The sequence below is a fragment of the Larimichthys crocea genome, chromosome XXIV (assembly GCF_000972845.2).
Source record: "Larimichthys crocea isolate SSNF chromosome XXIV, L_crocea_2.0, whole genome shotgun sequence".
Classification (NCBI taxonomy): domain Eukaryota; kingdom Metazoa; phylum Chordata; class Actinopteri; family Sciaenidae; genus Larimichthys; species Larimichthys crocea.
Window position 1 is genome coordinate 2,786,418 of NC_040034.1, and position 17,421 is coordinate 2,803,838.

At 46.4% G+C, this 17,421-nt stretch overlaps 1 protein-coding gene across 5 annotated transcripts in view; it reads left to right on the forward strand.

The window, feature by feature from the left end:
* The first annotated feature begins 370 nt into the window (after positions 1–370).
* Positions 371–17,421, forward strand: part of actn1 (actinin, alpha 1) — a 62,363-nt gene continuing 45,312 nt past the window's right edge. For 2 of the 5 annotated variants that reach the window (XM_027275005.1, XM_027275001.1), the window contains exon 1: positions 374–677. In XM_027275005.1, coding sequence (XP_027130806.1) covers positions 579–677 — 99 coding nt within the window. In that variant the 5' untranslated portion in view covers positions 374–578. Of the gene's footprint in view, positions 678–17,421 lie in introns of all 5 variants that reach the window. The other 3 variants (XM_027275000.1, XM_027275002.1, XM_027275004.1) reach the window with 2 other exon arrangements.

Here is a 17,421-nt window from a genome sequence, read left to right on the forward strand (position 1 = left end):
TTACACCGTGTAAAGTAACGCGTTACTCCTGTTTTACTCTATCCTCCCCTTCAGTCAAATATTTGGACCCGCCCACTCTCAGCCTTGGCACACATAAAGCCTGCGCACTGACAGCCGAACCGGCCAATCCGCTTCGAGGAGGGCGGGTCGTGTGCGGCCGGAGGCGTCCAATCAGATTCCTCTGAGTCGGTTATCGATTTAATTTGTCTGAGGCAAAGTTTCTTTTTTTATTATTATTTATTTATTTTATTTATTTATTTGCGTCTGTCGCTCCTCTGCGCACCGACTGGACCAGCCCGCCGCTGCCTGCGCGCTCCTGCTGCGCCAAAAACTAGAGCAGAGAGAGAGAGGGAGAGAGGGAGGGAGAGAGAGAGAAAAGAGAGAGAGGGAGAGAGAGAGAGAGAGAGAGAGGGAAGCCGGGGGTGGACCGTTAATTTCATCCACACACCGTCTTGAATGCGTGGCGGAGAGTAGACCGAGCTGCTGCTGCTGCTGTACAACATCACCTCGACAGGCAGAGCGTCTTTCTAGGTAGAAATATAAATATATATAAAGCTGTATAGAGACACGTATATAACATGGATCAGTATGACGGAGACGAAGATTACATGCCCCAAGAAGATGACTGGGATCGGGATCTGCTCCTGGATCCGGCATGGGAGAAGCAGCAGAGAAAGGTGAGACTCGACTTCCTTCTACCTAAAGGTGCGGAAGTGGGGCTGCTTCTTGTTGTTGTTGTTGTTGTTCCTGGTGCTGATGATAATCATAAAGCTGATTAATATTCTAATCAGGGTGTCTGCTCGGTTACAAAAACAGCTGTTTGTTTGGATTCTCGGGCTTTTTATCCGGAGCTCTGAAACTTTTCTCCGCACACGTCCAGAAGCAGAACCAGCAGCAGCAGCAATTAAACACAGGAGGCCCACCCATTATCTGTGCAGCAGGAGGGGAAGGAGTACAGGAGGTGGAGGAGGAGGTGGAGGGAGAAAAAAACAATTAAAAACTGGACAGGGCGAACACCTTAACCAGCGCAACAGATGTCAGCCATGCGCTTGACTGCATATGGTGTGTGTGACTGACCCCCTCCTGTCATCTGGCTTATGATGCGACGTGGATTAGGGCATGCTTAACAACCAGGGGGATGGAGTGTGTGTGTGTGTGTGTGTGAAGGGGGGAGTTAAACCCACCATAACTCAGTCTGCATCTCCTTTATTAGCTCGTTTGGCGGATTTACGCGCGGATTCTGTGCGTAAAAACGCCAAATTTAAAGCCAAACGAGTCGAGTTTTTGTTAGTTTTTTGTGTTTTCTTGCCACAGTCTTGACGTTTTGTTATCAATCTTTAAATATCTGATAAGATTTCCACTTTACTTCACATCTTTCGGGTGAATATGAGCGTGTCCTCTTTTTTAAAACGCTCCATATTGTCTTAACAAGCCCCCGAAATCATCTCCACGCGTCTAACAGCTGCTGCTCCGTTTTTTCCAGACAGAGTATGAATGGTCTGTTACGAGAGAGAGAGAGAAAAAAAGGGGGTGTTAACTTTTCTCTCTCTCTCTCCTCTCCTCATACTTTTTCCTCCGCTTTGAAAAACGGGGAAGAAAAAGCGCTGTGGAATCTGAGTAAGCGCTGCGGTTTGGGCTGGGCTTGCATGGGAGCAAGCGTGCCCAAAAATGGTAATAATCGGCCCCTCTCGCTGCCGTTGGAAAAACTTTTTTCTCCCCCCAAGTTTTTCTCTCTTGCACTGAGAAGCCTCTCCTGGCTTCTAGTTTCCTGGATTATGTCATCGGCGGTCTGCTACCGGTCGAAAAAAGCGAATTAGAGGAAATAAAAGAGGGAGGCACGAAGTCAGGTGTGAACAGCAGCACGCAGGGATCATCTGTTTGTGAAGTTTGCTCACAGAGTCAGGGAACACCTGACGGTTTATCTTCCAGTCCTGCATGACCCCTCACTGATCTCATCATCCTGCAGGAGTGCGGGCATGTTTTATTCATCTGTTTCTCCCCTCGGAGAGCGGAGATAAGTGCTTATGATTAGACACACACAGGCTTGGATGGGATGACACAGGGTCAGCCGAGTTTACTGTCTCACACACACACACACACACACCTCCAGAAAATCCTGATTATTATTGAGATATTTACGTCTGAACTCATCATCCGACATCTTCAACATGGATGTTCATTCAAACACGGTGAATCGAGGCCCCTGAAGAACGAGGAGGCCTCGGTAACAATCGTACGATTGTAATAATTCCACGATCGCCCCAGAGATCTTTCACGTGTTTGTCAGGAAGGAGAGAGCAAACATTTCACCTCCTCCCTGACTCAGCTCGAAGAAACACACCAAAAAAAGAAAACCAAGTGTTTTGTAACCAGCATTTTGCAATGATTCGCTTCGACGCGAGCATGTCAGAGAGTGCTTCAAATATTTGGGATGCAAGTCTTAACGTGACCGCTGTGCATCAGGGCGCTGCGATCCTCCTATCTGTGGAATCTTAATGTCTCTGTGCAGAGCCAGGTGTCTGCTCAGGTACGCCGAGCCAGATGTTCCTTCAAAGCTGAATATTTTATCTCTTAAAGAACCCACACAGGACTTCATCCGTGTGTAAACAAACAAACACACACACACACACACACCTCGTCTGTTTTCCCATCACAGCTGGAAGGTGGAGTTCAGGTGTTAACTGCTGGAGCTAAATTGTCCAGGTTTTGGCCTTATATGGGTATGAGCCTGCAGTGCACCTTCCCTGCCGCCTCCCACTTCCCATCTCCCACACCCCACCACCAAACCTCACCCAAACACTCCCAACACACACACACACACACACACACACACACACCCACATTCCCCTGTTCAGACTGTGCAAGTCAGGTCACAGATAAGATGGACCCGGTCCATGATTCGTTCACGTAAAAACCTCAGACGTGGATCATAACCTTGGTCTCTGTGATGACATGAAATGTGACGGAGCTCTGGGCGTGGAGGCTGACGAGCAGCAGCATCATCAACGTGTTGGTCAATACGTTTCCTCGAATCATGACGAGGCCGCGTGGGGACTTGTCTTTGTTTTACAGGAAGCTCGACTCAATCATCGCACTTGTCACCGCTTTACGACTAATAAGCATTTCCCAGCCTAAAGCTCTGATCCCCGCTGACTGACTGACTGACTGACTGACTGACTGACTCTCACTGCAGGTTGTCAGGACAGGAAGACGATCTGATTTGTTGCTTTCAGGAAACTGAGTCCACGCCTGAGCGGCTGTGTGAAAGTTTCAGTTCCAGGCGTGCGTCGCTCCTCAGCAGCAGCTGTTTGTTTGGTCGGATTGCGTAATCGGATGTAACGTCAGCTCGCAAAACGCTTCCTGTCATCAGATTCCTCTGTTCCCATGATGCACCTTGCACGGCCCTTTTTTTTTTTTTTGGTGGTGGTGACAAAGCGAGGAATGTCAAAAGAGTGAATTCCTCTGTCTCTCTGTCTGCTCGGCGTTATGTGCTGAAATGTTGCTTCTTTTCACTACATAAAAACACGAGCGTGCCCGAGAACGTGCACACTTTTTTGTTCTTCTGTGCACTGCCTGTCTGTCTGCCTGTCTGTCTGTCTGTCTGTCTGTCTGTCTGTTGTCTGTCTGTCTGTCTGTCTGTCTGTCTGCGTCACGTGATGTTTTCCATCCTGCAGCTCCGCCCTCCACCCAGCGGGGTTACTGTCGCTCTTAAATCGTGGCGTCATCGTCGGGCAGGTCATCGGTTCAGATCCGCCGGGCTGAAGCTGAAGTTAGTGTAGCATGTACCAGTCCACCTGTCAGCACCTGTGAAGCTCTGAAGGAACCTCTGCTGTCCAAATGATATTGCATCTCATCTCACCGCCTCTTTTACTGATTTCCTACGGATGAAATGAGCAAAAATCAGTTACATAACGAGCTCTGGACGTGTTTTCAGGCAGCGTCTGTTACCAGCTGCTTCATATTTAACATGGACAGGTATGAGAGAGTCATCAAACCCTCGGCAGGACAGTGAGCGAGCACGTTTTTTAAAAAAGCTATTAACCTGGTAGAAAGTGTTGCTGCCCTCAGATGCCACCTCGCTGACTCTGAGACGCTTCAGGGAAATGAGCAACCTTCTTGACTTGATATCCATTCCTCAGTCGCACAGTCAGTCGTCTGTCAGGGCGTCTTGAAGGAAATCTGAGTCTCGATGCCGCGTCCCGCTCGCTCTGTGTTGTGGCTAACACAGCTGGGCTGTAAATCCCAAAAGGAGCTAACCCAGCCACCACCCTGGGGCCCGGCCACGCCATCGGGGCCTTGTCTCGTTTGTCCTGATTGATGGGGGTCACGGGATGACACCCAGCTGAGAGGAGCCCAGGAGCATCCAGCCATCCACTCGTCCCATCGCAGGAAGTTTTATGTGTCCGCTCTCAGCTCAGGCGAGGACGGTACGACAGAGGACAGGCGGACTTTTTAACATTCAGCAGGCGTTCACTGAGGACGCTCTGCAATCTGAAAGACTGGAGCTGTCAAAAGTTTGAAGGCGTCCAGAAACAGTCACATTATTTCTAACATTTTCAAACCTTTTCTTTCTTGTTTTGGTTTTCAGTTTTTTTTAGTCGAACCTTCATCCCTTTCTCTCCGGCTGTGAGCCGACGGCCCGGGTTTGATCGAGCGTGTTTCATAATTAACTGCAACATCTAGTTATCGTCCTTTAACGAGAAGCCTTCAGTCAGGAGGACGCCGTCTTATACTCTTTATATATTCAGCCTGAAGCTCCGGGTCTTGATGCATGGTGTGTCAGAAGACTCTTACATAACCCGACTCCACGTCTCAGGGAGGGGGATTCTTCTCTGAGGCCCGTGCTGCTCGCACAGGTCGATCCACTTAGAGACCAAAACAGTTTATTTCTGCTGTTAACATGGGGACCTATGGAGACTTCTGAAGCAGCTGTTTGACCCTTCTGCATTGACTTCAAACTACAGAGGTTTCCGCTCGGTGGCTAAAAACTTTAAATACGGGCGATGTCTCCGTGTCCTCTCGGTTTCCTCGTGCGTCATTAGTAAAGTAATATGTAATCACATGTTATGTGTGGCTCGCCATGACAGATCGAGTATGCTGCAGCGGGGGGAACTCCCCTGAAGCAACTTAAGAGCAGAAAGTCACCTGATAGCTCGCACGCCGACCTGCCCGGCGATGATAAATTATTGACTCCGGGTTGACAGCGTGACAAAGGATGGGCTCCCGAACACGCTCTCTTTGTGCACACACCTGAAAGCGTCTCTGTCCGAGCCTCTTCCCCCTCCACCTGCAGCTCCACCCACACAGCTCCTGAATGGAAAGGTGTGCCCGCTGCCTTTTTCTCTTTTACTCACCGCGGTGTCTGTTTACTCAAAGCTGCTTTCACTTATATGAGACGCAGTGCAGCTGCTCCTGTGAGGAGACTTATGGCTAATACACTCACATGTTCACAGACCCGCTCTCCCGACTCGTACGAACCCCCCCGGGCTTCAAAGAGAGGCTTCACGGTGAGCGCATGCACTCGAGAAACGCATGTGGTTTGATTAATAGCATTAGCGGAGGAAAAGACCTGGCTACATCCTTCCCATGTGGTGCAGGGAAAATTCCTCTTGGAAACATGCAGACAGATCTGCCCATAAACCTCCGAGGACATGTGACTGTAAGCGTGTAGTGGTTCCAGACGTGGTCCAGCATTTGCTCGGCGAGTCTTTTGCTCAACAGGAAATGCACCTTGACCCCAAATCCCATGGTGGATGTGGAATCCAAAAAACTCCCCGTCTGGGATCTGAAATCTGCCACCGAGCGAGCTGCAAACACAAACACCGAGAATCAAACTTATTCCTCAATAAAGCTGATAAAATTCATTACACAAGCGGCCTCAGGACTGTTTTAACGGCCTGTAACCGAGCGGCTCCGGGGCTGATTCCTGTGTACGCTTCTAAATTTGGAGCCTGATCCTGAGAAAATAAGCTATGCAAGAATTTGCATCAGGGCCCTGGCATTTGGGAGCTGTTCAGATAAGAGCTTGGTAATTGCTCACATTTGACTTTTCAAACAGTGACTTAAAAAAAAAAAAGAAACGCAGCTTTGGCCTCCCTGAAACAAATAAAGGAGAAACAGTTCGAGAACTGCAACTAAAGCGTGAAAATGTTTCCAGACCGAGAACGGATGAGGAGCTTTGTCGAGGTTCAGTCTGCTTTCTCAATCATCGGCACTGAAACCGGCGTTAGAAATGTTGTTGTTGAGAACTCCGAGGAGTTCACCGACATCCAAAGAGAACGAGGCGAAGAAGCTGCGACACGAACCTGAAATGGAAAACGACCTGTGAGCGTTTAAGGATTTTAAACAGTCCCATAAAAGTCGGTCAGTCTGGGATGTTCACTGTTCGCGGTTATTTTAATTTCCTGAGAAAACTGAGAGCGACAGCAGCTCTGAAGGCAACCGGCATCCTCCGAGGACGTGAAGTGAGAGCTAAAAACTGCAGTTCCTCAAACGTCCACTTGAGGCTGGCTCCAGAAGTGAGTCAGTCTCCATAAGTCCCCATGTTAGACAGCAGAAATAAACATGTTTACAGCCTGGTACATGGACGGGATTTCTTTCCCTGGAAGAGTCGAGTCGCCTCAGAGAGCTGCAGGTTAAAACTCTGTCATGTCACGTCGGTCGGTGTTTGAAAGACCTCTACACATAAAAGTCCAACAGACGGCACCATCTGTCTGTGGGTGGTGCTGATGGTTTTCATCTTTAATGTGTTGAGATCCGCCTCTGGTCTTCCAGCGCGCAGAGGGTGCTGCCTCTCACTATTATTCGCTCTGCGTGTGATAAATTGGCAAATCGCAGCATTTGGAACCGGATGTTTCTCTGGGTTTTTATTCACACCGCGGGCCAATTAAGTCTCATTTAGAGGGAGTTAAACTCAGACTTCATAGGTGGCCGACGTTGGCAGGTAGTAAGTGCAGCGGTGCGTGGAGAGGAGATCACACTCAGGCCTGGAGTGATGATATTGTTGGAAATAAATCAATCCATCTATTTTTTTGAGTCCTCGGGAAGAGGCCAGAGACTGTTTGTTCTGCGCTCTCTAAAGTGGGACACGTATCGAACGTCTGAATTTCAATCAGTGGCTGCCATCGATCATCACTGTGCTCTGCTGGTCAGTTCAAGTCGACTCCCCGCAGGCCGGCTGCATTTACGCGTCGATGACTCTGTGCTGTTCATGATACGATCTGCAGCAACAGAACAAACCAGACCTCCTTCTCTCTCTCTCTCCTCCTGCCTTTCCTCTCTCCGTCTTTGTTTCCTTGCTGCAGGATTAGCGACGTCACTTCATCTGCGACGACAAACAACAGCAGGCGCTGCGAAGTGCTCACAGCAGATCTCATTACGAGTTGTAACAGACACCCTCCTCCTCCACAGCCCCACCCGTGGTATTACCCGGCACGAGGAGGAGGGAGAGCGTGGCCGGCCGGCCGGCTACTTGTTGGTTGTGTAGTGGAGAGCCCTTGGCAGAGCGGCGGGCCGGCATGCAGAGTGGTTTTGAGCTGTGTGAAGTGCTGGCAGGTGCTGGAGCTGGTGGATGGACTCAGACAGACGAGGGAGGGTGGAGGCTGAGCAGCTGATCGTGCAGTTAATTTGTAGCAGCATCCACTTAGAAAATACTGAAATTGAAATGCTGCGATGAGCTGAACTCTTCTCACGGCTCTCGCCGACTCTGACATGAACCATGTCGTAATTACAACCTCCACGACCTTCCTCTGAAAAACCAGAGAGCAAACACAGATGCCCGCAAGATTTTTCTTTGTCCGGCAGAAAATACAGTTTGTCTTTTCAGAAGATAATGTCACGTTACTGCTGTCAGTCATTCTGCAGCTCTGAGACCCTCCAACAGATTCTGAAGACGCTCGGCTGTCCCGTGCCGCTCTGATTCATCCCCTCAAAGCAAACATTCGATGCGATCACCTGCCGAGCTGCATTTCATCTCAGTATTATTACTGGTTCAAACGATCGCCTGCGGCACGACCCTGTAATAAAGTCTGTCTAACATGCAGGAGTGCACAGATTGAAAACCTTTATTTGTATTTTTATTTGTATTTTCTGGGCTTCTCGTCCAGATTTCTGGGGGAGTTTGACTGTTTTTGTGACGATTTGATTGTAGCAAAAAATGTTTGTAGCAAATCTGGTGAATCTGTTTTTCTCCTCTACGCAGTTACACAGTTGTGTCATACGTCGTCACTGATCACATTTGATATCAGAATATGAGAACATGAACTGTCCTAATGACGCCTTTGGTTTGTTTTTGTCCGTCGAGATTCTTCCACTCGAGTTCAGACACTGAACGATTTTGCATTTTTGTAACATACAGACTACTTGGAAACATAAAATCATAAAAAGTTTGACGTGACTATGTGAATTAACTACACGCAGAGTCAGCTGAGTGAAGTTTTGTTGCTCGTGTGCAGGCGTTGACTCTTAAACCTGTTTCTACACGTGTTGATCCAAATATTGCGTGTAAATATCGCGGCAGTGTCGGTCATAGATAATATACAATGACTGACATAATTAAAGCAGCGTTTATGTTTCAGCTTTTACGATGCGTGTGTCGCCCGTGACGTGTTCAAAGTCGGCTTCACCGCGCCTCTAACACCTCGATGTGTCCGGGGACGGGTATCGAGAACCTGTAACCGAGCAGCGTGTCCGTTACCAGGGTTACAGGGGTTAATATTCTATGTTATAATAACATCAGCACCTCGCATGCAGCCTGATTCATTTCTCTGAATGACGATGAACGCTGATCAGTCGGCCTACTTTTCTTCCACACACACTGAAAATAGATCAGGAATCAATAAAGGAATCGATAAAGTATCAGAGATAATGGAAGTTCCAGCAGTGTAATGTGTTGTGATGCCGTTAATGATTTCTTTTTTGGTGATTATAAATATCTGAGTGGATGTTTCATGTCGCGGTCAGAACAGGTCAAGGATCGGCTGAGCTGAGCTCAGCAGCGTCAGCGCCTGATCGCGGTTTCACTTCATGTTCCACCTGGACTTTTTCTTTTATCTGCTCGTCTCTCCTGGTTTCGTGAAACCGGCTTTCACGTCCGGTTTATTTGGCGAACCGAAAACGCATCGCTTCTCTCTTTGACTCACATGATGATCGGGAAACTTTTATTCTGTGCGTTTGGTTCTCAGAAGAATCTCCGAGGCCTCGACCCCGTCGTGCCCTCGCACAGAATATGTTTTGATTTTCTCCGTATCAGATCGAGTTTGACTTTCCAAACATGTCCTGACATGTATTATAATTCACATTTTACTGCATATAAATGACAAAAACGGCGACTGTGTGTCATTTCTGAGGGTCAGAGTTCGTCCTCGACCTTCAGAAATCGCAAACTTTCGATCACGTGATCGTCCATGCCGCCTTAAAATCTGAGGCCACTATGTTTTCTCATTTTTCCTGTCTCTGTAGCTGCTTACTAAACTTCTTTAGACGTCTTATTTTATATATTTCATGTCATATTTATGTCACAGTCTGCACGGCGATGGTCACATGACCGATGTGGGTAATCTAGTGCTCCATAACTACAGTGTTATGTTATAGACTGCACTGTGTGAGCTGTTTGATTTATGTTTCAAAGGAATATTATATAATAGACATATTTTAATCTGAATTTATCGTTGATTTTTACTCTGAGCTGTGTCGTCGTGAAGTATTTAAAGCTGAAATTCTGCAATAACTGAGCCGTGACACAAATATTTAAGGTCAAACAGACGAGTATTCAGCTCAAGTGTCATATCCTGAGAGGATGCATGCCTTTATTGAGTTTGTTTCGTGTTTACGTGCTGATAATATTCTGGTGAAAGCCTGAATGAATCCAAGCTTCAGCTGTGGAGAGATCTCGTGAGCTTTCAAGGACAGCCGTGTCTTCACTGACGATACTTTATATCAGAATAAAATAATACGAGCTGGTGATGCGACCTGATGACCCTGTCACATCCCTCGAGGTTCTCGCTTTACATAATCAAAGAACCTCGACCACGTGTCCGTGTGAACGAACTTGTAGTTGACCGCGTAGCAAGAAGAAGTGAGAGCAGGGATGAGTCAGCGATCGTCGTGAAAGTTCCTGAAGCTGCAGATTAAAACATCTCGTGTGCACATGCAGAATATGCATTTTCCCATGATACAGAAGGTGCGTTTGTTTTGTTCGCTCTGTTGGCCGTCTGTACTCCGGGTTACATGTGGTCTTGCTGTATAGAAATGTAGCACATACGTTACAATACGTACAATGGCCTCAGCTGGACACATACAGTACGGCGGGCGCGTTGAAAGCGTCCTTTGTCCGGGCGCAGTGTAACTCCTCCCAGCTCAGCATTTCTCTGAGTCAGGTGACGGTCAGCAGAGAAAAAAGAAACGCTGCTCCGGCACAAAGCGGCACCACGACGGAGGCCGCAACACGCTTTCCCACCCATCCCACAGACCGAGCCCGAGCTGACTCATGGCTACTGTGTTATGACTCGGGTGAAATGGGCCTGTACTTCGTATCACGCTGTTTGGATTGGCATCTGACTGTTGTCAGAGAGCACAGCAGCTCAGGCGTGACTCAGGAGTTATGGCTGTGCTGAGTCGCTGTGATAACAACCTTATTCCTGTCGGGGAGGAGAGAGATTCCTCGTCTCTCTCTGCAGGAGAAACGTGCAGAAGTTCTGTTGAAATGCATGAAAACTTCAATTTGCAGTGGAATAAACAACTTTTTAATCAATGTGTGTCCACTTAAAGTTCATAAAATATGAATATCATCGATAAATCAACAAGCTTTGAGCCCACGTCCTCTCTGCACACACACACTTTGGTTGAAGCCGAGCTGGAGCTCCTGTTTGGACCCATCCAGCACAGAGGACGGGATTCTCTGCAGCTCTGAGCCGGTGAACATCGGCAGATACACGCTCACGCCATGACTTGTTGCTCAGCACGGCCTCTTGGATGCACACGGCTCTATTTGAATAGCATCTGCACACGGATTTGCATCCAATTTGTGTGTTGAGATCATCTGCGAGTGCTGCGTCCTCTGACTCAACTTTTATCAGCCTCGATTGCACCTTTGTCGGGACGTATGTGGCTCAGCTCTCACCAAACATGGAAGTTTAGTGGAAGATCATCACTGGAGCTTGAAAACACTCGACAGTTTGTAGATCTGAGAACAATAAAATGAGAAAGTTTTGCTTTTAGATTCCAGAGGTGAAAGAAACATTTCGATCTTTGAAGTAAAGTTACAATAACGCAGCGTAAAAATCGTCTTGAAAAGAACTCGTTAAAGTCTTATGTTATTGTTTATTATGTTGTTGAATCATTATTATTATTGATGCATTAACTTGTAGCTGGTTTAGCTCATTTTTAAAGTTCCAGTGCATCTAACCAACTGAATACTCCTCACCTCTCTGTGGCTGTGAAACTAGTCAGTGTTTGGTTTGATATAAAATCTAATTTCAAGGTAACAAAAACATAAAAATTGTTACTTTCAGGTGATTTTACACTAATAAAAACATAGTTAATAAATATAATAACCCTTTAATATTTCACACTGGACCTTTTAACTGCTTTATATACTGCTAGGTTTCTAAATCTATAATAAATAATGCTATATTATAAACTAAATGTATGTTTTATGTCAGATTTTAGTCTATAAAGTAACAACAGCCGTCATATATGATGGATATTTTCTTAGTCTATAAAGTAACAACAGCCGTCATATATGATGGATATTTTCTCCAGCAGCGTGACGACTTGAACTAGAAATCCTTGAGCATCCCTTGAAAGTCTTTAAATTCAAGGTCCAGGTGCCCTGCAGAGTGAATTACACGGCGATCTCTCACCGTCACAGACGTTTTTGAGGTTGTAAACTTGTGTTGCGTGGGATGTGTGTGTGTGTGTGTGTGTGTGTGTGTGTGTGTGTGTGTGAGCTGACATGTCGAGCCGTGGACGTGGGTTTTTTTCCTCCGGTGCGGCCGAGCTGTTTGTATGTGGGGCGGTGTGCCAATGAAGTCTCATTTAGAGGGAGGAAGTTAAACTCCGACTTCATGGTGGCAGGTAGTAGTGCAGCGGTGCGTGGAAAGGAGATCACACTCAGGCCTGGAGGGATGATATTGTTGGTAAATAAATCAATCCATCTATTTTTTTTGAGTCCTCGGGAGAGGCCAGAGACTGTTTGTTCTGCGTCTCTAAAGTGGGACACGTATCGAACGTCTGAATTTCATCAGTGGCTGCCATCGATCATCACTGTGCTCTGCTGGTCAGTTCAAGTCGACTCCCCGCAGGCCGGCTGCCATTTACGCGCGATGACTCTGTGCTGTTCATGATACGATCTCAGCAACAGAACAAACCCAGACCTCCTTCTCTCTCTCTCTCCTCCTGCCTTTTCTCTCTCCGTCTTTGTTTCCTTGCTGCCAGGATAGCGACGTCACTTATCTGCGACGACAAACAACAGCAGGCGCTGCGAAGTGCTCACAGCAGATCTCTTACGAGTTGTAACTGACACCCTCCTCCTCCACAGCCCCACCCGTGGTATTATACCCGGCACGAGGAGGAGGGGAGAGCGTGGCCGGCGGCCGGTACTTGTTGGTTGTGTAGTGGAGAGCCCTTGGCAGAGCGGCGGGCCGGCATGCAGAGTGGTTTTGAGCTGTGTGGAATGCTGGCAGGTGCTGGAGCTGGTGGATGGACCAGACGACGAGGGGGGTGGAGGCTGAGCAGTGATCGTGCAGTTAATTTGTAGCAGCATCCACTTAGAAAAATATGAAATTGAAATGCTGCGATGAGCTGACTCTTCTCCACGGCTCTCGCCGACTCTGGACATGAACCATGTCGTAATTAACCTCCACGACCTTCCTCTGAAAAACCAGAGAGCAAACACAGATGCCCGCAAAGATTTTTCTTTGTCCGGCAGAAAAATACCGTTTGTCTTTCAGAAGATAATGTTACGTTACTGCTGTCAGTCATTCTGCAGGTCTGAGACCCTCCAACAGATTCTGAAGACGTCCCGACCAGGGCGTTACGCTCCGCTCATACAAACCGTCTAGTTGTACCCTCGCCTCTCGCAAAGCGAGGTCACTCTAACTCTTTCTCTGTGGTCGCCCCAAATGGTTAATGACCAACGCTACTAGAACAGCAACATCCCTTTCTACCTTTAAAAAACTTGTAAAAACCTTTCTGTTTCCAGAATGCTTCCCTGCCTAACAAAACTAACAACTAACTCTGTGTCCTTTACACCTTTCTCAGCTTATGTCCTTCCTCTGTAAGTCGCTTTGGATAAAAGCGTCTGCCTAAAGCAATGTAATGTAATGTAATGTAATGTAATGTAATGTAAAGGCGCTCGGCTGTCCCAGCGTCTGCAGCGTGCCGCTCTGATTCATCGCCTCAAACAAACATTCGATGCGATCACCTGCCGAGCTGCATTTCATCTCAGTATTATTGGTTCAAACGATCGCCTGCGGCACGACCCTGTAATAAAGTCTGTCTAACACTGCAGGAGTGCACAGATTGAAAACCTTTATTTGTTTTTTTTGTATTTTCTGGGCTTCTCGTCCAGATTTCTCTTCTTGGGGGGTTTGACTGTTTTTTGTGACGATTTGATTGTAGCAAAAAATGTTTGTAGCCAATCTTGTGAATCTGTTTTTCTCTCTACGCAGTTACACAGTTGTGTCATACGTCTCACTGATCACATTTGATACAATGAGAACATGAACTGTCCTAATGACGCCTTTGGTTTGTTTTTGTCCGTCGAGATTCTTCCACTCGCGTTCAGACACTGAACGATTTTGCATTTTTGTAACCTACAGACTACTTTGGAACATAAAATCATAAAAAGTTTGACGTGACTATGTGACATTAACTACACGCAGAGTCAGCTGAGTGAAGTTTTGTTGCTCGTGTGCAGGCGTTGACTCTTAAACCTGTTTCTACACGTGTTGATCCAAATCCACGTGTAGAAAAATCCAGCTTTTATGTTTCAGCTTTTACGATGCGTCGTGTCGCCCGTATGCGTGTTCAAAGTCGGCTTCACCCGCCTCTCTAACCGCGATGTGTCCGGGGACGGGGGTATCGAGGACCTGTAACCGAGCACGCTGTCCGTTACCAGGGTTACAGGGGTTAATATTCTATTATAATAACATCAGCACCTCGCATGCAGCCTGTTCATTTCTCTGAATGACGATGAACGCTATCAGTCGGCCTACTTTCTTTCCACACACACTGAAAATAGATCAGGAATCAATAAAGGAATCGATAAAGTATCAGAGATAATGGAAGTTCCAGCAGTGTAATGTGTTGTGATGCCGTTAATGATTCTTTTTTGGTGTATATAATATCTGAGTGGATGTTTCATGTCGCGGTCAGAACAGGTCAAGGATCGGCTGAGCTGAGCTCAGCAGCGTCACGCCTGATCGCGGTTTCACTTCATGTTCCACCTGGACTTTTTCTTTTATCTGCTCGTCTCTCCTGGTTTGTGAAACCGGCTTTCACGTCCGGTTTATTTGGCGAACCGAAAACGCATCGCTTCTCTCTTTGACTCACATGATGATCGGGAAACTTTTATTTGTGCGTTTGGTTCTCAGAAGAATCTCCGAGGCCTCGACCCGTCGTGCCCTCGCACAGAATATGTTTTATTTTCTCCGTATCCGATCGAGTTTGACTTTCCAAACATGTCCTGACATGTTATAATTCACATTTTACTGCATATAATGACAAAAACGGCGACTGTGTGTCATTTCTGAGGGTCAGAGTTCGTCCTCGTCCTTCAGAAATCGCAAACTTTCGATCAGTGTCGTCCATGCCGCCTTAAAATCTGAGCCACTATGTTTTCTCATTTTCCTGTCTCTGTATGCTTACTAAACTTCTTTAGACGTCTTATTTTATATATTTCATGTCATATTTATGTCACAGTCTGCAAGGCGATGGTCACATGACCGATGTGGGTTCTCAGTGCTCCAAACTACAGTGTTATGTTATAGACTGCACTGTGTTGAGCTGTTTGATTATGTTTCAAAGGAATATTAATAATAGACATATTTTAATCTGAATTTATCGTTGATTTTACTCTGAGCTGTGTCGTCGTGAAGTATTTTAAAGCTGAAATTCTGCAATAACTGAGCCGTGACACAAATATTTTAGTCAAACAGACGAGTATTCAGTCAAGTGTCATATCCTGAGAGGACGCATGCCTATTGAGTTTGTTTCTGTTTACGTGCTGATAATTTCTGGTGAAAGCCTGAATGAATCCAAGCTTCAGCTGTGGAGAATCTCGTGAGCTTTCAAGGACAGCCTGTCTTCACTGACGATACTTTATATCAGAATAAATAATACGAGCTGGTGATGCGACCTGAGACCCTGTCACATCCCTCGAGTTCTCGCTTTACATAATCAAAGAACCTCGACCACGTGTCCGTGTGAACAAACTTGTAGTTGACCGCGAGCAAGAAGAGTGAGGCAGGGATGAGTCAGCGATCGTCGTGAAAGTTCCTGAAGCTGCAGATTAAAACACATCTGTGTGCACATGCAGAAATCTGTATTTTCCCATGAACAGAGGTGCGTTTGTTTTGTTCACCACCGGCCGTCTGTACTCCGGGTTACATGTTGCTGTATAGAAATGTAGCATGTATGTAACAATACGTACAATGGCCTCAGCTGGACACATACAGTACGGCGGGCGCGTTGAAAGCGTCCTTTGTCCGGGCGCAGTGTAACTCCTCCCAGCTCAGCATTTCTCTGAGTCAGGTGACGGTCAGCAGAGAAAGAAAAAAAAACGCTGCTCCGGCACAAAGCGGCACCACGACGGAGGCCGCAACACGCTTTCCCACCCATCCCACAGACCGAGCCCGAGCGACTCATGGCTACTGTGTTATGACTCGGGTGAAACGGGCCTGGCTTTCGTATCACGCTGTTTGGATTGGCATCTGACTGTTGTCAGAGAGCACAGCAGCTCAGGCGTGACTCAGGAGTTATGGCTGTGCTAGTCGCTGTGATAACAACCTTATTCTGTTCGGGGAGGAGAAGATTCCTCGTCTCTCTCTGCAGGAGAAACGTGCAGAGTTCTGTTGAAATGCATGAAAATTCAATTTCAGTGGAATAAACAACTTTTTAATCAATGTGTGTCCACTTAAAGTTCATAAATATGAATATCATCGATAAATCAACAAGCTTTGAGCCCACGTCCTCTCTGCACACACACACTTTGTTGAAGCCGAGCTGGAGCTCCTGTTTGACCCATCCCGCACAGAGGACGGGATTTCTGCAGCCTGAGCGGTGAACATCGCGCAGATACACGCTCACCCATGACTTGTTGCTCAGCACGGCCTCTTGGAGCACACGCTCTATTTGAATAGCATCTGCACACGGATTTGCATCCAATTTGTGTGTTGGCATCTGGAGTGCTGCGTCCTCTGACTCAACTTTTATCAGCCTCGATTGCACCTTTGTCGGGACGTATGTGGCTCAGCTCTCACCAAACATGGAAGTTTGTGGAAGATCATCACTGGAGCTTGAACACACTCGACAGTTTGTGATGAGAACAATAAACATGAGAGGTTTGCTTTAGATTCAGGTGAAAGAAACACTTCGATCTTTGAAGTAAAGTTACAATAACGAGCTTAAAAGTATCGCCTTGAAAAGAACTTGTTAAATCTTATGTTGTTTATTATGTTGTTGAATCATTATTATTATTGATGCATTAACTTGTAGCTGGTTTAGCTCATTTTAAAGTTCCAGTGCATCTAACCAACTGAATACTCCTCCACCTCTCTGTGGCTGTGAAACTAGTCAGTTTTGGTTTGATAAAAATCTAATTTAAGGTAACAAAAACATAAAAATTGTTACTTTCAGGTGATTTTACACTAATAAAAACATAGTTAATAATTATAATAACCCTTTAATATTACACACTGGACCTTTTAACCACTTTATATACTGCTAGGTTTCTAAATCTATAATAAATGATGCTATATTATAAACTAAATGTATGTTTTATGTCAGATTTTAGTCTATAAAGTAACAACAGCCGTCATATATGATGGATATTTTCTCTGAAATTGATTCCAGCGCGACAACTTGAACTAGAAATCCTTGAGCATCTCCGGTGGCCCTGAAGTGCAAAACCAACAGCAACGAATAACACATTGGCAAATTCAAAACGGAAAGGGTAGGTACCCTCAGGTGACATGAATCGTCACTGATTGGACTGGTGGTCCTTTGAACCGGAAAGACATGGCTTACCTGTTTCAAATATGAGCGCTGTTAGTGACAACGTACGCGCTGCTATAAAGAATTTTTGATGCACGACATGGAATATGACGTGCATCAAAATATTCTTTAATAGCAGCGCGTACAATTCATGTCACCGAGGGTACCTCCCCTTTCCCTTTTGAATTTGCTAATGTGTTATTCGAT